This window comes from Heterodontus francisci, chromosome 10 (genome assembly GCF_036365525.1).
Source record: "Heterodontus francisci isolate sHetFra1 chromosome 10, sHetFra1.hap1, whole genome shotgun sequence".
Classification (NCBI taxonomy): domain Eukaryota; kingdom Metazoa; phylum Chordata; class Chondrichthyes; order Heterodontiformes; family Heterodontidae; genus Heterodontus; species Heterodontus francisci.
The window spans coordinates 100,895,093-100,916,975 of NC_090380.1; the positions used below are offsets into that span (position 1 = coordinate 100,895,093).

Sequence of the window (21,883 nt, forward strand, 5' to 3'; positions counted from 1 at the left end):
GTTCTCTCCCCCTTCCCTATCTTCCCATCCTGTTCTCTTCCCCCACTCCAGCTTGTTCTCTGCTGCTTCCCACGCCACACACTCGCCCCCTCCCGCTCTCGCCCCCTCCCATCCCGTTGTGTTTGTGTGGACACTGGGCTCAACTATGATATCCATTCCTTCCTTTTTAAACTCCCTCTTCCCCATTTTTAAATAATCTTCCAGTGCTCAATGTCAAGGCTCACAAATCAGGAACAGTTACTAAGGTGAGGCCCTTAAATTTGAGAACCATATTTGTTATAAATCCGCACCTTCAGGACAGAAAGTGAGAAAATTGTGAAGAAAAACTATTTAATGCTAATTTTGAATGGATTATGTAATGACCTTTAATCGTGAAACCATTTGGAAGTTGCTGCACTATAATTTATATTAAAATACCCTTAACAGCCATTTTTTTTTTGTTTAAAAAAAATTAGATATACAGCATGACTCTGAGGTTGTCTGCATTTTTTGAGGACCAAATTCGAACAATTGTCTCTGATTATAAAACGGCTCTAAAATACAATAAAAGGAGTCAGCACAAGCAGAGAAGCAAGAAACGAGTACATAGTTCTGAAGCCTCCAGGTCAAGTAGCAGAGCCTCCAGGTATGTTATTTGCAGTGTGGTGTTATCTTTAAACGGATCCCTATTAAAATTAAGGCAGTAGTCAATTTTTAACGCATTTTTAAAAAAACCACTGCGGTTCAATAGATTGACCTTAGCTTTGCAGCATACCCTGACTCTGGGTGGGAAGGGTTAATTATGCTGGCTCCATATGGTCAGAAAAATTACTCAATACTTTGGAAGTTCACCTTTTTGGAGAGTTGTAGGCGAAATACTGTGTTATACCAACTTGTGGTGCAGCTTGTCAAATCTCTATCAAAGTGGTCTATTTTAATGTTAAATAACTCAAGGAAAAATAAAGCTACTTTTTTTGGGTGGGGGTTGGTGGAAAATGAAGGGATTTGAATTAAAATGGTTATATGTTCAAAAAGTACTTGGGTAGTAAAAGAGGTACCTTCATGTTTAAAGTAGTAAAATGGAATGACTTATACAACAGATAAGTCCTGTAAAAATGGACAGAGGAGATATTAGAAAGGTTTGCTGTACTTAAACGTTGATAAGTCAACAGGACTGGATCAGATGTATCCATGGACACTGAGGGAAGTAAGGGTGGAAATCAAAAATTGAAGATGTTACACCCTTTTTAAAACAAAAAAGGTGTAAGGATAAGTCCAGCAACTACAAGCCAGGCGGTGATGAGAAAGCTTTTAGAAATGATAATCGGGACAAAATTAACAGTCACTTGGGAAAATGTGGACTAGTTAAGGAAAGCCAGCATGGATTTAACCAATTTGATTGAGTTTTTCGATGAGGTAATAGAGGATTGATGAGGGTAATGTGGTTGATGTGGTGTACATGGACTTCCAATAGGTGTTCGACCAAGTGCCACGAAACAGACTTGTCAGCAAAGTTGAAACCCATGGAATAAAGGGGAAAGTGGCAGCATAGATACAAAGTTGGCTAAGTGACAGGAAACAGAGTAACAGTGGTTGTTTTTCGGATTGGTGCAAGGTATATAGTGGGGTTCCCAGGGGATTGTATTAGGACCACTGCCTTTCTTGATTTATATTAATGACCTAGACTTGGATGTACCAGGCATAATTTCAAAATAACTTGTAAGTATTATGAACTGTGAGGAGGACAGTGATAGACTTAAAGGGGACATAGGCTGGTGGAATGGGCAGATGAAATTTAATGCAGAGAAGTGTGAAGTGATATGTTTTGGTATGAAGAACGAGGAGAGGCAATGTAAAATAAAGAATACAATTCTCACGGTTCAGGAGTAGAAGGGACCTGTGGTATAAGTGAACAAATCATTGTAAGTGGCAGAACAGGTTGAGAAAGTGATCAATAAGGCATACAGGACCCTGGGCTTTATAAATAGAGGCATAGAGTACAAAAGCAAAGACGTTATGGCAAACCTTTATAAAACACTGGTTCAGCCTCAATTTGGTAATGTGTCCAATTCTGGGTACCACGTATCAGGAAGGATGCGAAGGCATTAGAAAGGGTGCAGAAAAGATATACGAGAATAATTCCAGGGATGAGGACTTCAATTATATGGATAGATTGGAGAAGCTGGGGCTGTTCTCCTTAGAGAAGAGAAAGTTGAGAGGAGATTTGATTGAGGTGTTCAAAATCATGAGGGGTCTGGACAGAGTAGATTGGGAGAAACCGTTCCAGTTGGTGGAAGGGTCGAGAACCCGTGGACACTGATTTAATGTGACATGAGAAAAAACTTATTTACTTAGCAAGTAGGTCAGATCTGAAATACACTGCTTGAGAATGTGGTGGAGGGAGGTTCAGTCTCGGGTTTCAAAAGGGAATTGGATAATTATCTGAAGAGCAAATGTTTGCAAGGCTACGGGGTAAAGGCGGGGAAGTGGGACTAGCTGAGTTGCTCCTGCAACTTGGGCATGGACGCGACTGGTCGAATGGTCTCTTGTGCTGGAACCATGCTATGATTCTATATAAGGCATAGGAATGATAATGTTTCCATTATAACTTCTTGCAAATTTGTAGCAACTGGTTATGCTGGCTGCACACAAAAATTAAACATGAAATCCAATCACCAGGACATGTATGGAATTTTTTTTTTCACTAACTGTAAGGCAGATGTCAGTTATGACATTATTGTTTCAGGAATTTCATACCAAAATTATTGGTAGTAGTTTGAATTCGGTGGACTCGGGAAAGCAAACCAAACAAATTAATGTACAGCAGATGAAAAAAGAATTGCATGACCAGGATGCAAAGGTCTTAAAGGGATAATTTCTTGTGGTTTTAATGGGATACTTTCTTGAGGTGTTCTAAGCAAGTTCCACAGGTGAGGCCTTTGGCAATATGGAACACTTTCTGTGTGACATTAGAAGGGAATCAATATCCAGCATTATGGGTAGAGAGAGAGAGTGATGCCATTCTGCATATCCTTGTCTCAAGAACGTAGTTTACACGAATGCAGAATTTCAGGAAGTTGTGTCTGTTATACTGTAGTATCCATAAGATCTACATTCCTTAAAATATTACTTACAGGTACCACCATTTGGTTACCATTTATAATTTTAAGAAAGTAGCCGGCAATCATCTTGAGTTGTTTGCTTGTTTTTGTGCAATCTTTAGTCCAGAACGAAAACGGAAACCAATGAAACCTCAGGCAAAAGTGGAACATCTTTCCAAAAGATCTACCTCATTACCTTCATCTCAGAACAGCACCAGTAGCACTGGAGATAGTACATGCAGTGATGCTTCTGAGCATTCTTCTACATTATCCAGTGTAAGGAACACGAGAGCCAGGGCTCCTGTCCTAACTGTAAAGAAAGAAAGAAAGAAAGACTTACCGAATGGGTCAGTTGGTTCAACAACAGGTGAGCAGACAAACAATTCAGTTTAATTCATATGTGAGATGTTTTACTGCGTGAAAGATCTAAATGTAAGTTGTTGAATAAACAGTAGGTAATAGTACAATGTAGTATCAGTTTCTGTGCTTTCATACTTCAGATTGTATGTGCATATGTAAACATATTCTTTTCTAGGCCATAATGAATTCTTGATAAAAAATTTGGCAATATTGGCCCGGAGATTGTGGCAAAGCAAGGGCACTAACCGCTGTCCTTGAAGAAAACCTCGCAAGAGATCTCTCCCATCCTGACTTGGAACTATATCGCCATTCCTTCACAGTTGCTGGGTCAAAATCTTGGGACTCCGTTCCTAACGGTGCTGTCGCTGTAGCTACATCCCGAGGACTGCAGCAGTTCAAGAAGGCAGCTTACCACCTTCTCAAGGGCAATTAGGGATGGGCAATAAATGCTGGTCTTGCCAGCAGCGTCCACATTCCACAAACAAATAAAAAAAATCTAGTGATCTCTGTGGCGAGAGTTATAAGGGCTAGAAATTTATGTCCCCTGATTTCTGGGTGTGGCGACTGCGATTCACGGTGTGTCTGCACCTGTTCAGACAGCGGTGGACTATTGGTCTACCCACTTCATCTACATGATTTCAGCACCATTACCTTCAGCTCCAGTGCTGGTCTTCTCTCAACCCTACGAGTGAGCTGTGCACGTGGCAGGGGACACCGGCTGTGGTGTTTACTGATCACGTGGTGTAGACAGCCGACTTGTTCTTCAAGGCAGGTTGATGGTCTATATCCAAGGGTTCTAAAAGAAGTAGCTGCAGAGCTAGTGGATGCATTGGTTATGATTTTCCAAAATTACCTAGATTCTAAACAGTCTAGTGGATTGGAAGTTAGCAAATGTAACACCACTATTCAAGAAAGGAGGAAGAGAAAACAGGAAACTAGAGGCTGGTAGCGTGACATTAGTCATTAGGAAAATACTGGAATTTATTATTAAGGAAGTCTTAATCATGCACTTGGAGAATTGTCATATGATCAAACCATATCTAAGGAGGGAGTACAGTGAAGGTTCAATAGGTTGGTACTTGAGATGAGAGGCCGATTAAATTGGGTCTATACTCTCTGGATCTTAGAAGAATGAGAGGTGATTTCATTGAAACATAGATTCTGAGGGGACTTGATGGGGTAGACAATGAGAGGTTGCTTCCCCTGGCTTGGGAATCTAGAACTTGTGGGGGGCATAGCCTAAGGGTAAGATCATTTAGGACTGAAATGAGGATTGTGAATCTTTGGAATTCTCGACCCCGGAGGGTTGTGGATGCTCCATTGTTGAGTATATTCAAGGCTGGGCTAGATAGATTTTTGGTGTCTCGGAATCAAGGGATTATGGGGAATGGACAGGAAAGTTAAGGCAAAAGATCAGCCTTCATCGTATGGTCTACTCTTACTGCTGTTTCTTGTGTTCTTTTGCTTCTTAAATGGAAGGTGGAATAAAATTGCTGTAATGGAAATTTTTGCAAAGTGAACACGAGGGCACACAAAAAGATGCAGACCGCTTAACGTGGTGCTGGAGGCATTAGTGGTGCAGGAGGACAGATGTCATGGTCCTACTGGGGGGTCAGGAGACCTTCAAGGACCACCCTCAGAAGGGAATGGGAGCATTTGGTCAGGAAGGTAAACTCCCAGAGTCAGTACCCAAAAACCTGGCAGCAATGCCACAAGAGGTCTGAAGATCTTGTGCGTGTGGTTGATGTCAGTGAATGCATCTTTACATGACAGCCTCTCAGGCTGCTCATTGCACCACACCCTCACCACTCACACAGCTGTACTCTCTGGCATTCAGGGCTCATGCTTAACATCCAGATACTCCACCTCACCCTCACATACCTAACAATGCTGCCAGCCTCACACCCACCTCTCATTGCCTCCACATACCTCCAGCTTTAGCAGCCACATCACTCAAACACAGTGCTACAGAACAGCTGACACTCTGTCGTGTCTCAGGACAAGGTGGCACACAATAGAACGGAGCAGAGCAAAGCTGACGGGGACGTCTGCCATCTCATGAGCCCTACGGAGGAGATGGTTCTCTGCACCATGGGTTCAACTGTGACGAATCAGCAGTATCCATCATTGCTGAGAACATTGAGGGTGATGGCATCTTCCATCTTATGCCCCTTCTCAACTTGCAGCACAATCTCGTCCTCCTATCTGGCAAAATGAGTAAGCTGCTAAGGGTGCGACCATGGACTTCTTGCTTCCCACCCCACCCCACCTCCTACTCATGAGCCTTCCCCTTCTGAGTTCCTGTTTTCAGACACCCAAAAACTGCTGCCCTCCCAGCCACAGGAGCCCAAGAATGAAGGGCGAGAGCAACAGTACATGAAGAGGCCCTGTCACTTGATCTATCACTCGCAGCCAACAACTCAGACAGTAGCACTGCACTTATTTGGAGATAGCATCGAGTTGGGACCAGTATGTCCTGAATTGCAAGACACTGTTGCGTTGCAAGTAGGCCAGGGTGAAAGGATGACTCGTTTGCCAGCTCACCGGAGGGCAAGGTTGCAGACAAGTACTGCTGCAAAGGACTCTGATGAGGACCAAATTGGCTGCACACTGGAGAATGCTGAATGTGCCTGCACACCAAGATGCTGGGTGCAATGGTTGTCCTGCCATACAGCCTCCTGTCCATAGTCAAGAGGCATGGAGGAGTCTGGCTTCAATTTGGCAGAGGCATGGCATGGAGCTTGGTTTCTCCACAGCCTTTGCTTTATCTCCCTGTTGTGTTGTGGACTATACCTTTTGCAACAGTTGTGTGAAGAGGTCACCTACTCCTTTGCTATCCCTGTGAGGGTGCTGCAACCCTCTGGCAAATGCACCAAAACACATCCTAAAACACTCCAGGTTACTTACAATTTTCAATGGAAGAAGTTCCATAAATTTTACTTAACAGACATCAGGGTGCCTGACCCTTTAAAGACCACTACTGCAGTGCCCATCTTGCTGTTTCACACTTTGCTTTGAAGAGTGGACAACACAGACGTTGCCAAGACCTGTGTTGTCCAATTTTATATCCTAGTGTCATCAGCCAATTGGGCTGTGTGACATTAGGATAGCGCTGTTTTCATGTGTTTGGGCATATGCAGGGGATGCAGCAGCGAGCACTCATATCAAAGATGAACGCCATACGACTCATGCAGCTAGTGGCCAGCGGTACTGTCTGGCCCCAGGGAATGAAGATAAAGCTGTGTAGTAGCGCGACGCAAATTAATTTTGCAGCCAAACTCTGTTGCCGTACAGTGACTTGCAGTGCTCTTTAATGGCGATTCCTAGCATGGAGCTGCATTGGTGCTTTCAAGTTGTCAAAGCAGCCAATTACATTAAAGAATTCTCAGACAGCCAACCAGGAAATGGAAAGCACTAAAATCAAATCACTTTTTAAAAATTTTGTAGAGAAAAAATTTAAGATTAGGACATGTACATGGGGAGAAGGTAGAAGCTGAAATATTCTGAAAAAGGTTTTAAAAAAAAAAAATCAAAATCTAGTAATTAAAGATTTACGAGAATGATTCCAGGGATGAGGGACGTCAGTTTTGTGGATAGATTGGAGAGGCTGGGGTTGTTCTCCTGAGAGAAGAGAAGGTTGAGATGAGATTTGATACATGTGTTCAAAATCATGAGGGGCCTAGACAGAGTAGATACAGAATAATTGTTCCCATTGGCAGGAGGGTCAAGAACCAGAGGACACCAATATAAGGTAATTGGCAAAATAGCCAAATACAATATGAGGAAAAACTTGTATATGCAGCGAGTGGTTGCTACCTGGTATACATGGCCTGAGAGGATAGCGGAGGCAGATTCAATTGTGGCTTTCAAAAAGGAATTGGATAAGCACCTGAAGGGAAAAAAAATTGCAGGGCTACAGGGAACACACAGGGGAGTGGGACTAGCTAAAATGCTCTTACAGCAAACTGGCATGGACTTGACAGGCCAAATGGCCTCCTTTTGTGCTAAAACCATTCTGTGATTCATTCTATAATTAATCATAATGGAGACCTCTAAAACACAACAAATATAAAATTATTTTTTCAGGGCCAGATTTGTTGTTCAGCGAGAGTTAATAATCACATCGATATTAAAAACCCTATTACACCTGATTGAACAAGGTGCAGCTTTTTATGGGATTATTAGCGAAAGTGAGAGTGAGAAAGGGGAACTTCTCACTACATTAACTGATTTCAGTGATTGCTGGTTCAGGGAGTGATGGGGGTGGACTGGGGGTGCGGGTGGATGCACAGTGTAGCCTGTTGTAGAGCAGTGAGGGATAGACCGCAACTTTAGGATTTCTGTATTAATCTGCCTATATGCTAAATCCAAATATTGTGTTCAGTTTCAGAGGGGTAATGACGGTGAACACTGACAGTTCGCTGTAAACTCCCATTTTCAGCGCCCCCCCACCCCTGCAGCAAGATCCAGGCCATGGAATCTTGATTTGCTTTGAAGTTTAGCTTGTATTGATTTGTAGAGTAAAGCTATTTTAAATTTGTTTCATATATCAAACTAATTGTATGGGTGTATTCACCTGTTTTTCCATGGTCCTGCTTCCCAGACTGTCTAGCTGGCCTCCTGATATTCTAGATTGTTGCATATAGAAAGAAAAATCATATAAAATTTGACACAGAAGGAGTCCATTCAGCCCATCGTGTCCATGCCAGTTGACGAAGAGCTACCCAGCCTAATCCCACTTTCCTGCACTAGGTTCATAGCCCTGCAGGTCACGACTCTTCAAGTAGACATCCAAGTGCTTTTTAAATGTGGTTCAATTGAAGGGAAGTTTAAAAAATCAAAAAGAAATGAGAGAGCAGAGGTGCAAGGTAGTGAAGAGGCGAACGGTAATCGAAGTGTGACAGGGATGGACAGAAAATATAAGCAGAAGAGTGCAGCAGAAATTAGAACCAGAATGAGTAATAATGGTAAAATGTCAAAGCTTGAGGCTCTTTATCTGAATGCATGCAGCATTTGTAACCAGAGAAATGAGTTGACGGCACAAATAGAAATAAATTAATATGTCTTGATAACTATTACAGAGACATGGTTGCAGGGTGACCAAGACTGGTAACTCAATATTCAAGGGTATTTGACGTTCTGGAAAAATAGGTAAAAAGGAAAAGGAGGTGGGGTAGCTTTGTTAATAAAGGAAGGTATAAGTGCAGTGGTGAGTAGTGATATAGGTGTAATAGATCATGATGTGGAATCAGTTTGGATGGAAATAAGGAATAGAAAGGGGAAGAAGTCACGGGTGGGAGTCGTCTATTGGCCAAAGTATAAATCGGGAAATAATGGAGGTATGTAAGAAGGGCGCTACAATTGTCATGGGTGATTTTAATCTGCATATTGACTGGACAAATCAGATTGGCAGAGGTAACATGGAAGACGAATTTGTAGAGTGCATCAGGGATTGTTACTTAGAGCATTACGTTGCAGAAGCTATCTGGGAACAGGCTGTTTTAGATCTAGTAATGTGAAATGAGGTAGGATTAATAAGAGATATCGTAGTTAAGGATCCTCTAGGGGGTAGCGATCACAGCATGGTAGAATTTCAAATTCAGTTTGAGGGCGAGCAACTCGGGTCTCAAACCAGTGTCCTCAGCTTAAACAAGGGCAATTACAGAGTTATGAAGAAAGAGTTATCTAAAGCGGGCTGGGAAAATAGACTAAGGGGAAGGTCAGTGGATGAGCAGTAGCAGACATTTCATAACGCTCAGCAAAAATTTATCCCGGTCAAAAAGAAGGACTCGATGAGAAGGATGGACCCCCCATGGTTGACAAAGGCGGTCAAGGAGAGTATGCAATCAGAAGCTAAGGCATGCAAAGCGGCGAAAACTAGTGGTAGGCCAGAGGATTGGGAATTTTTTAGGAACCAGCAGTGGATGACTAAGAAGCTAATAAAGAGGGAGAAAATTGAAAGTACATTGACAAGAAATATAAAAACAAACAGCAAGAGCTTCTACGGGTATATAAAAAGAGAGTAGCTAAAGTGAGCATGGGACCCTTGGAGGAGATGACTGGAGAATTGATAACGGGGAACAGGGAAATGGCCGATAATTTAAACCAATATTTTGCATTGGTCTTCACGGTGGAGGACACTATAAACATCCCACAGATATCAGATAAGCAAGGAGCCTGATGGGAGGAAAGATCTCATAACAGTCGCTATCACAAGGGACAAAGTATTTTGACAAACTGATGGGACTAAAGGCAAACAAGTCACCAGGACCTGATGGCCTGCATCCAAGGGTTTTAAAGGAAGTGGCTGCAGAGATAGTGGAGGCATTGATCGAAATATTCCAGAATTCACTGGATTCCGGGAGGGTCCCAGTGGATTGGATAACTGCTAATGTGACGCCCCTGTTCAAGAGGGGGAGGGAGACAAAAAGCAGGAAACTATAGACCAGTCAGCTTAACATCGCTTGTTGGGAAAATGCTAGAGTCCATTATTAAGGAGGTAATAGCAAGACATTTAGAAAAGCTGAACACAATCATAGTCAACATGGTTTTGTGAAAGGGAAATCATGTTTGACAAATTTGCTGGAGTTCTTTGAGGATATAATAAGCAGAGTTGATAAAGGGGAACCGGTAGATGTCGTGTATTTGGATTTCCAGAAGGCATTCGATGAGGTGCCACATGAAAGATTATTGCACAAGAAAGGACCTCAAGGTATTGGGGGTAATGTATTAGCATGGATTGAGGATTGGTTAACTCACAGAAGACAGAGAGTCGGGATTAATGGATCTTTTTAAGGTTGAAAAGACGTAACTGGTGGAGTGTCACAATTATCATTCCTAGGGCCTCAATTAGTTATTTATATTAATGGCTTGGAGGAGGGGGCAGAGTGTAATATATTCAAATTTGCTGACAATACAAAAATAGGTGGGAGGGCATGTTGTGATGAGGACATAAGGAATCTGCAAGGCGATATAGATAGGTTGAGTGAGTCAGCAAAAACTTGGCAGATGGAGTTTAATGTAGGAAAGTGTGAGGTCATGCACTTTGGTAGGAAGAATCAAAAGGCAGACTATTATTTAAATGGAGAGACTCTCCAAAAAAGTGCAGCACAGAGGGATCTGGGTGGTCTTCTGCATGAAACACAAAGTTAGCCAGCAGGTGCAGCAAGTAATTCAGAAGGCACATGGAATTTTGGCCTTTATTGCTAGGGGGTTGGAGTTTAAAAATAGAGAAGTCTTGTTACAACTGTACAGGGTGTTGGTGAGGCTGCAACTTGAGTACTGTGTACAGTTTTGGTCCCCGTATTTAAGAAAGGATATATTGGCATTGGAGGCAGTTCAAAAGAGATTCACTAGGATGAAGTGGCTGACTTATCAAGAACGGCTAAACAGGTTAGGCCTTTATTCATTAGAGTTTAGAAGAATGAGGGATGATCTTATTGAAATGTGCAAGATTCTGAGGGGAGCTTGACGGTAGATGTTAAGATCTTTCCACTAGTGGGGGAATCTCAAACTAGGGGACATAGTTACAGACTAAGAGGACACTGATTTAAAACTGAGATGCGAAGGAGTTTCTTCTCTGAGGGTAGGAAATGTCTGGAATTCTCTACCCCAGAGAGTTGTGGAGGCTAGATCACTGAAAGTATTTACAGAGGAGGTAGATAGATTTTTGAAATATCAGGTGGTTGAGGGCTGTGAGGAGGTGGCACGAAAGAGGAGTTGAGGTCTGGGCCAGATCAGCCCTGATCTTATTGAATGTTGGGCAGGCCGAATGACCTACTCCTGCTCCTATTTCTTATGTTCCGCCCTCTGCAAGAAAAAATGTTTTCGCATCTCCCCTCTAAACCTTCGACCAATCACTTTAAATCTATGCCCCTAATTTTTGACCCCTCTGCTAAGGTAAATAGGTCTTAATTTTATACAATTCAATTAAGTCACTCCTCAGTCTCCTCTCTTCCATGGTAAACAACCCCAGCCTCAATTTTTCCTCATAGCTAAAATTTTCCAGTTCCGGAAACATCCTCGTAGTAGAAATCATGGAAACTTTGAGAAATCAAAGAAAATTTATGTGTATCGGCACCATGTTTAAAACTCGTCTGACTTGCCCTCTATAAATTTCACATTTATAATTTTTCTACCACTCTTTCCATTTTCCAGTCAGCACCAGACTACGATTCCAGATAGTCACATTGTTCCTAACCATCTCTCTGGATTGGTTTGTTTGAATTTAACAGGTTTTATGGTATACAAAACATCAGGTCTCAGTGGTGCTCTCTTGTTGGTATAAAACAACATGGCTAGAAGTAGAGATTCTGATTTTTTTTTGTTCAAAAAATGAGTAAAATAGTGCTGAAGATTTCTGGATAGCCTTTTTAAAAATTGAAGTGAGCAGTGATACTTTTGTGTCAAGTCCTCTATTGACTAATAATTTGATACAGGAAGAGTAAGTCGCTAAGATCCAGAGCAAATAAATGTAAGAAGGGAACAAGCCAATTCGAAAGAGTTTGCATACCTGCGTAACTAAAGTACAAATAAGAGAGCTCTCTTCCTATGATATTGTATTTCTTAGCATCAGAATGTGGAGACTCCAGTGAAAGTTCTGCTGAAGAGAATGAAAGCACTATGAAGTCTACAGCCTCTTCTCCGAATGGTGCTTGGGCAGAGTCTGTGGCTGGCAGCAGTCGGACAGTAAGAAAGTATCCTCTACCTAAACAAAAAACAGGTGAGCATGATTGAGCTTCTTCATATGTATCGTAATTCTGTGGTCCTTTTAGTTTAGATACACATCTTGAAAAGTATCTCAAATTTTGACTTTCACTTGCACTTTTCCCCCAACCCTTGTTTCTTTCTTAATCCCTTTGTGTTTGGTTGCTATCCTGTCATTTACACGTCATCCAGACACATCTTGTGTTTCTTCATTTGTACCATTACTTACTGGCTTTGGCCTTGCTCCAGGAAACTAGTCATTTAATCTCTCCTGCTCTCCACCTATCTCAGACCTTCCCTTCTGTTCTAATTTCCCGCCTCCCCACTTTGATTTTCTCAAATGCTATTACATTTCTAACTTTTGCCAGTTCTGATGAAAGATCACACTGACCTGAAACATTAACTCTGCTTTTCTCTCCACGGATGTTGCCTGACCTACTGAGTATTTCCAGCATTTTCTGTTTTTGTTTTTGATTTCCAGCATCTGCAGTATTTTGTTTTGTGTCACTCGCATGGTAGTTCAGATGAGCTGGCAACCCAGCAGTATTTGAGATAAAATCTGTAATCATGATTACGGTGTGCTGTTTCGGAGTCCTCTGCTTGTTACTGAATTGTTCTGTTTTTATTTCAGAATTTTTCTGGGAGAGTTAAATGATTGTGTATTAATTCTCCTGTTCAATTCAGTTGAGATATCGGTTTACTTCTTTGTCTTGTCATTATTAAGTGTTGGCACGATTTAGTTTATCACGCAATCAGCTGAATCAGAAGATTGTTGTTTCAGGTCCCCCACTAAAACTTGCATACATAATCTATGATATGTCAGTGCAGTATTGAGGGAGGCTGCATGATGGCAGTGCCATCCTTTGTGAGCCTTTTAAACTTTAGGCCCGATCTTGTTCCAGGGGTTCAGCTGGATATAAGATTTTATGGAATTATTTGGATTAAAATCAGGAATTGTCTTGATGTAATAAAAAAAAGAAAGTTCTGGTGAAAGGTCACAGATCTGAAACATTAACTCTGTTTCTCTCTCCAACAAAGCTGCCTGACCTGCTGAGTATTTCCAGCACTTTCTGTTTTTATTTCAAATTTCCAGCATCTGCAGTATTTTGCTTTTATTTTAATTGTCTTGGTGTATTAGCCAACATTTCTTCCTTATTCAGCACCACCAGAAACAGATTTATCTAGCCAGGTCCAAAATATCTATCATGTTTGCTGCTCTTCGTTGTGTGTGCTATGCTTCTAAGAAGCATATAAATTTTTTTCTTGGTTATCTTTCACTAGACTCTCCAGAAGGCAAGATGATCTGTGCTATGTTTTTTTTTGATATGGCCACCAGAAGTTCTGATTTGGCTCTTCTTAATTTTGACTTTCTTAAAAGTGAGCCTAATGTTTGTTCTATTGCAGAAACAGAAACAAATGGTAGTCAGGTAAATGGAGACAACAGAAAATTGATCCGTCAAACTACTGCGGCTAAGAAACGCAAGATCTTGAGTGATTCTGAGGAAGAAGACTCCCATTTTGAGAGGGAACAGGAGATGTTAGGTGCTATTAAGAGAAGAAAGTATGCCTATGTTTCGGAAGAAGATGACTCTCTGTCTGAGTGCAAGCAGCAGCAGGAAGAGGAAGGCAGAAAACCTAGTTTGAGTAGTAGTACCAGTTCTGGGACTGAAAGCTGCTCAAGCTCCAGTTCTGAATCAAAATCTCAGTCAGACTCTGAATCCCGATCTGTTTCTGATTTGGATAGTGATTACAATGTGAAAGCAAAGACTAAAGTGAAATCAAAGATAAAAGTAAAAACAAAGACAAAAGTGAAGAAAGGGAGACCTAATAAATTTAAAGGGAGAGGGAAAAACAAAGTAGCTGTCTCCAAAAAAGTCACCAGCAAATTAGAATGTAAGAAGCAGCAAAAGATCTTGGACAGCGATGATGAAGAGGGCGATGATAATGACAATGATGATGATGATGACGACTCTGATTATGTAAAACGAGATTGTGTTTGTAGACCATCTGCAATAAGGACCAGAAATCAAGGCAGAAGGACTGTACGATATGATGATTATGATTCAGATACAGACAGCATCTTACAAAATGAGATTGCTAATCATGGGGTGTCCAGGTCTGGACGGGTACGACGGATACCCATGAGAGTAAGAGACTGAGTTGGAGCCATTTATTGGCATTGTACCACTGTGAATTTGTTTTCTCTAAAAATTTCAGGGATTATATTTATATTTTTTTGGATTTATTTTCTTGGGGAGGGGTGAGCTGGCTGTGCACAGACACAAAATTATGACCGATATTGCAACCATTAAGAAACATGTTGTAACAGCACAACAAACTGCAATAGTACATAAGGCAATTCTAGCAATGTCCATGGGCCTTGCTAGAAAAGTGTGTGCAACTTAGTTTTGTCTACTATCAAGCACTACAACTAAGGTTATTTATTTTTGCTTCCTTGCATGTATTTTAAGCCAACTGAACAGCATATCTCTGTCTCACCAGTAGTCAAAGCAGGAAGAAAAATTTTACACCCATCTTCTTTTCATGATTTGTGATAATTTTGCATTAATTGAATTTCTGTTCAATTCAAATATTTTTGTCTAAAAGCTTGTATATTTTAATGCCAGTTTAGAGACTTATTTTGGAAGGGCAGGGGAGAAGGAAGGAAATCCCACTGTACTTTGCAAGGGTGAAAAGACCAGATTTTCTGTTCAAGTAGGTGCACAAAATTGCACAAAAGCCTTTAACTTTTTGTCCTAACCCTAACATTGCTTACATTGACAGGTAATAGTTTAATTAAGTAGTAAGTCAGGTACTTCTGATCCTTTAAATTTTCTGTCACATGGGCAGCTATTGTTTGTGCCTGCTCAATTTGCTGATTCCTGTGTTTGAGTAAAGGACAAGAGTAATGTACTAGTAATGGCTTTACTGATCACAATATATTTTTTCCCATTTATTAAAAGGTGGAGAGCAAAGAGAAAATCAATATTTACACAGTACTGACCTGATTATGATCTAATTACTGGTGCTGTAACAGTGCAGCTTTGTTTGGAATGTGAGGAACGGCTTGGCACAGAGTTGAGGAGTAAAAGCTTAGAAGTTATATGCAGGAAAAAATATATACTCAATTGACATATTTTGACATAGTCTGGTTGAAAATCAATTTAACCTCTGCTTTAAATTACTTCCCAGGTTACTCTTTTTTTGGTTTAAGTGATTCACATTTGGTTTATTGAATTAGCTTTTGTTGATATCTCAACATCTATGCAAATTTTTAATGCTGGCCATCAAATTTAGCAGAGGGATAGAGTCTTTTTAAAAAGAAAACCTTCATTAAAAGCAATTTCAAAATATTACTTTTTTAAGAGTGGTCTAATCTGAGTTCAGAAAGCATAGATTAACTTTGGAGTGAATATTGTACGTTATTGCTGTGATAAATCTTGTATGAATATTCCAAAATAAGACTTCAAGGTAGAAAGTGTATTCCCAAACTCTGTTGGTGTACAGTACACCATTAGTACCTTCAATCTGTACTGTTAGATGAAGTTACATCCCTTTTCAGAGTTTGTAAAATTTGTTTAGAACATTTTTCCTGCCCTCTGCAGGCAATGATTGACACTGGGGTGCAATTCATTAGACTATGTGAGCCACCTTGCCCAAGTATCCATATGTGTGTCTAGGTAGTGAGTATTCACAAGCTTATCCAGCCAAAGGGTTGAGGAGCTGCAAAGGGTACTTCACCCAAACCTGATCTGGACCCAACCCGCCATGTGCACATCCTTTCCAACCAATTGTCAAAAGATAACATAGGAACAGTCTAGAGACATTGTGGTTAACTGTACACCACCCCACCACTACTCAGACTGGTATGAACCAACAGAAAATAACAGGGATCAAACTTGGAACTTTGCTGGTCTATGCTCAGTATCAGGATGCGACTGTAATGAGTCATTAGAAAAGTCCCTATGCATATCTTTAAATTCCCAGCTTCTTGCCAGTTTTCACAGCAAAGGTAATCCAGGGTGACGTAGCATAAATCTTTTGACTGCATCTGCACCAAATCAGTGATATTCAAAGTTGCTAAAAAAAAAAGTCTTTAACTCGGTTATGATATGCCGATCACAGAGTAAATACTGCAAGAAAAGTAATTCCGTAGTTTTGTTTTTAATGGCAGGAACGCAACACATCAAAATAAATTTCCAAATTACTAACAGACACGAGACTGTGCCCATTCTGCCCATTTCTAAAATAATTTGCCTAAGTCTATAATGCGTATCTCAAGCTATAAAATTGCTTCTTGTTTTCTGAAGACATCTATAGTGAAACTAGTTGGTAGTCAGGTTAAGTATTCTTTTTACCAGTAACTGAATCAGATTGACCTATCCTTTCACTTATTTAGTTTTGGTCTTTTCAAAAATCTACGATAACGGTGAAATTAAACATCTTCACCCTGCACATTTAGCTTTTAAAAGAGCACATGCAGCAAAGACCTGTTAAAACTTGTGAATCTACGAAGTTGCTAACATTTTTGTCAGAGCAGGACCATAAGCTGCCATTCTTTAGAGATGTGATCTAGTTATAGCTGAGATGGTTGGTCTACATCATTTTCCATTTACCACATGTATATTTTTGGGTGGGGGGAGTCAGGATTGGAGACTAAGCAAGTCACCTTAAAACTGTATGCTGTTCAGTCTTTTAAAAATTGAAGTTTTTTTTTAAATTGCAGCCAAGCTTTGCATTTGTCATGTGCAAAATGTTCTGGGGATATCAGATGATCACCTCTGAAGAAGAGGAGGCAGTTGAAATATTTGTAAACACACCTGAGTGAGAGAATGTGATTTCTGACATTCAGCAAGATTTATGAGAGCAGTCACAGTTTTGTTCAGTCTGATATTTTTTTAAAAACCTGTAATGGCAAGTGACCTTTTAGCTCATCCACAGTTTATTAGTGTGGAATTGTGTTTATGAAAAGAAATTGGTGCCTTCAGCTTTGTCTGTGCCTACCGTGATACCAGATATTTCTAATCTTTTTGTGGTGGTTGTCCTCAGGAGCACTAAAACCAAATGTTTTGCCCCAACCACCACCACCCCCAATCCCAACTCGAATGTTGCAGAATACTTTGCCACAGTCAGATTTTCCACATTAAATGTCCATTTCAAAATGGAGGGGTAGTTTTAATGAGGTGGTATGGTTGTATGTAAAACAGAAGGGTAATTTTTAACCTAACTCCCCAGACAGGAAACTCTCAGGATTGGGTGGAACTCTGGTTTTACAGCAGGTGCAATATTACTCTTCGATGGTGAGCAAAATCAGGCGTTGCGTTGCACCCAATCCCATCAATTTCCTGTTGGGGCAAGTTATGTTGAAATGACCCCCTATAGTTTATCTACTTTTTTTATTTGCCTGCATTATCTGAGAATCTAAACCTGTGAATTGTCTTCCACTTATGAACTTCCCTCAATATTTGTTATTGTTTATATATAAGAAAAAACAGTGCTAATTCTGAATCAGATTTATAAAATGTCAATTTATAGAGTAACCACAACAGTCAGAAAATTTGCAGTGAGACTAACTTATATAAGGTTATTGCTAACTAATGATAAACACTTCTGATCTCTTTAATGGAGCAATGAACCCATCAATAGAGACACAGGAAGTTCTCTGTCTTATTCCAACGATATTCCAATGAATGTGAAGATGGCAGTTTTAAAAATAGTAAAGCTGAGTCTCTAAATTAGTCTTGACGTAACACAATTATCAACTAATGCTGATATTGCATATTTCTACTATAATTCCTTGGATCATGACGTTTACTTTTGATTTAATTTATTACCGTGATTTTATTTTCTCTTCAGTTCCAATCATTAGCTGAGCAGCAAAATACTAAGAAATAATTACATATAATGTTCAGCACATTTGTACATGTTATTTAACTGGAAGTTGATCTTAATTTTTAAATTCCATTATGTGATTCCCTCCCCCACCTGGTCAAATTGTAAGAACATATTTCCCTGTGTGTAGAGCATGGTACACTATTCCTAACTGAGTATTGGCAGATGACCTACTCCTATGCCACACTCATACCTAGGAGCTGCATAAGAATGGCATTGGCTAACATTTGCCTTCCAACACTTCCCACCCCTACCATTTCTTAAATCCATAACCAAACTAGTGTACTGTGACCAGCTTACCCTTTTTAATTTTGTATTGCATGTAAAACTGGTTATATAAACAGGTGTACTTATTTTATTATTACCGCTGCCAGTTAAAATGCCTGGTATGGAAAGGCAGGAACTTACTATATTACATCATTTAGGCTATCAGTCTGTTGCCTAACAAAACCATATTGTAACAGGAAACATTTGAATCTGATGTTCCCAAACCACGCTAATGAATCTTTTATTACTTGAAAAATGCAGTTCATGGCAAATGTAAATTAACATCTGTAGCAAAATAGTGGTAACATCCAGGTATTAAGGTGCTGGCTTTTGTAGGGTACAGTTCCACAGCTTCTGGACACCCTCCACTAGTTGACCTTAATATTGAGTTTCAGCATGCTATTTGACTACAGGTTGAACAGAGTCAAGACTGATCCTGAAGACTGGCTTTGTACAAAAATTTCCATTCACTACAATGAACTGTTGTTCACAGGTGTGCCTGGGCAGTTAGTGTCAGAAAGCTGACCAAATGGAGGCACTGTGGCTCTGCTAATCCTCTGTTCATAGACGATTTGGGAAAAGATGGATTGCAGTCTGGAATAGGAAGAACCTTTACCATTTTCCCCTATCCAGGGATGCTATGACTAATTGTATTGCCATAGTCCCTGCTCCTCCTCTTCATCGGCTAACAGCGCAAGGATTGAACTTGTAATTTGTAATAGAAGCATTGGCACAATTGGGTACCATTCTGTTGTACAGCTAAAATTCTGCTTTGCTAATTTAAAACCAATGTTGCGTGCACACACACACACAGGCTGCCTTTTTACAATTTAATGAGGGGAAAAGTCCCAGATAACTTGTATGTGATAAAAATTAGATCTGTTTTTCTGACTATGAATGGTCAAGATTTAGGATTTTTCTTGTGAACATTATATAATGAAAAATGCACTTGCCCAGAAAATATAATTTTAAATTACTGTACCAATTGATTTCACTTGTCAGACAATGAAATAGTAGTTGCAGTGAATTAATTTTCAGGATGTGTTGCTTGACTGCAGTTTTTTTTTATCTCTAAGCACGAAGTAAAGGGTAATCAAGAATAGTGATTTCAGCCAATAGTTTTCATTGCATTACAGTTGATTTGGATATCCTACCTCTTTTATAAAGAGGTTTATTTTTCAGTTTAGACTGGCTTTCCAAAGACCACCAACCAAAATATCAACCTTTCTTTTTCCTTCAGACCTATTGTACATTTTCAGCATTTCTGTTTTTCTTTTCTATTTAAAAACATGCAATTCACATACAACATTATGTTGACACAGAAGTGTTAAAACAAGCAAAATAAGTTTCAGTTTTGAAATGAACTTAACCTTTTTTATCTAAAAATAATTTCCCCAAATATTTAATATCCAGCTGAATGTAGTGTCTTTAGTTTAAGCTCCGATTTCTTTCAAATAAAAATTTGGTGGACTGAGAAAACAGAAAAAAAGTTCAATAGAGTAAAATTTTGTTTGCATACTTAACATTGCCTGTGAAACATTTCAGACTTGTTAGCTTGATCAACAACTTTGTAACACTTTGGAAATAATGGTATAATAAGTGACTATGCATTTGGGTTTCCAATTATGAGTACAATATTGGAAAAAGGAAACAGAATTTTCTAAGACTTTATAAAAAAATTAATTACTATAAAAAATTAAAACCAACTGATTTTGAGTTAATACAGGCTGGTAAATAAAGTTATATTGGTTTTGGATAATGTGCCATGCTTTACTGTGTTGCATACTCTGCAACATAGTGCGTGATATTTCCACAGGCTTCCAGTCCTGGAGGTTTTTGACTTATGCATGTGTATGATACAGCAGCAATGTCCCAGATGATGTGATTATGGCATTTGGAGGTTTTATTTGGGGGTGGGTGGAAGCAGCATTCCTATAATTTTAAAAGTACAGTGCTGCATTGCCAATTTGGGGTGCCTGAATCATGATCTGCCTCTGGATTTTTTCAGTGGGAAAATTTATGAATTAGTTATCGATTGAGCTTCTTAAGTGGGACACCTATTGATCGATCTTGGAGAGAAGCAAAAAAAAGAAAAACGGCAGGACATTAACCATGTTTGCAGGAGCATACCCTACTAGTATAGTGCAACAGAGAAGCAGCAACAGCAATTATATAAATTTGAAAGTATAGATTAGTTTTGAAGTTCAGAATAATCTTGCTGTCCCCACTTTAAAAATTGAGAATGTGTTTATTTTCCTGGGACATTGCTTTTGCCAAATTGTTCCTATTTTAATCTCAGGACCCTTTATATGTACAAACTGAAGAATCAAATTATTCAGGGAGAGATGTTTGCCAAAATGGCAGACTTCAGTTTTCTTTGATATGCAAGGAAAAACATTGGCGGTTTATTTTGTCATTTTTCTGGCAGTTTATTGTAAATTGTACATATGTAAAAGTTTGGAAAACCTGCAATTTTTGCGTTAGCATAGCATATTGTACAAATTAATAGTGTATGTGGTTGTGATTGAGATTTTCCAAGTTTTATGTGGAAAACTGATTTCCCCCTGTAAAAAAAAAAATACAGATTTCCTCCTTTAAAAATAAATGGCATTTCAAAAATTCTGTTCTTGTGTTCTTTGTCATTGTATATATCATTTCAGGAGTGTGTGTAAGCAGATGGAGAAACTGGCAGCATGACGAAATTACTGGAGTAGCAAATACATACAAGGGGTTATTTTGGCCAAAGAGTGTAAATAGGTGCTGTGCTAATAAATGCATATTTGAAAGTTGGGATTTAGCATGCAATTTTTGGGCTAATTGATGATTATCATAGTTTGAACATGTCTGACGGTGCTAAATCAGAAACTGTCAGGTTTAGTGCTGAAGTGGTGGTTAGGCGCAATTTTTGTGGAGCTGTATCCCACTAAAGGTGTGGAGTACTTTGGCTGGTACACGGCAGCGCATTGCAGGATGGCTCAGGAACGAAGGGAGAGGGCATACAAGTTCTTGGATGCAGTACTGGAGAGCCTGGTGAAGGAGGGATGTTCTGTACCCAAAGAGGTTGATGGATGTCACCTTGCCCTCGTGTCCTCCTCTCCTGCAGCTGCCTGGATTCATGTCCTCCTCCCATTTCTCATCCAGACCAAGGGGGACCCCTAGCAAGATACCCATGACCAAGCACTCCCTTCTTACTGGTGACTCCTATAAGGTATCCAATAAATTGTAGAACAGCACTCTCACTTTTTAGGTGAATTCCTTGAGAATTTCGAGAATAAATGTTGAGTGTTTAAGATCTTGACAAAGTTCTCCAAATGTCTCCCAATGCATTTCAAAGGCCCTCTTCACAGTTCCAGCAGCAATGACCATGAAATGGTGAGTATCCCTTTAATTAGTGCTTGGAATCATCCATACCATGTTGGGTCCCAAACAGTTGATCACTGTTAGAAAGAGGGTATTAGTTGAAACTGTTTGGCAATGTAATTTTTACAGATTTTTATGAATAAAGTATATTTTGGAAATAAAAAAAAAATTAGTTGAAGTGCAAGCCACCAAAACACTATGCAGCCTCTTTAAGTGCT

General features: G+C 39.8%; 1 protein-coding gene across 2 annotated transcripts in view; it reads left to right on the plus strand.

Moving 5' to 3' along the window:
• The window catches only part of LOC137374683 (bromodomain and WD repeat-containing protein 3-like), a 197,287-nt gene extending 176,363 nt beyond the window's left edge, over positions 1 to 20,924 (plus strand). For both annotated transcript variants that reach the window (XM_068041166.1, XM_068041167.1), the window contains 4 exons: positions 456 to 625; positions 3,203 to 3,447; positions 12,010 to 12,162; positions 13,551 to 20,924. In XM_068041166.1, coding sequence (XP_067897267.1) covers positions 456 to 625; positions 3,203 to 3,447; positions 12,010 to 12,162; positions 13,551 to 14,305 — 1,323 coding nt within the window. In that variant the 3' untranslated portion in view covers positions 14,306 to 20,924. The remainder of the gene's footprint in view (positions 1 to 455; positions 626 to 3,202; positions 3,448 to 12,009; positions 12,163 to 13,550) is intronic.
• The last annotated feature ends 959 nt before the right edge of the window (positions 20,925 to 21,883 follow it).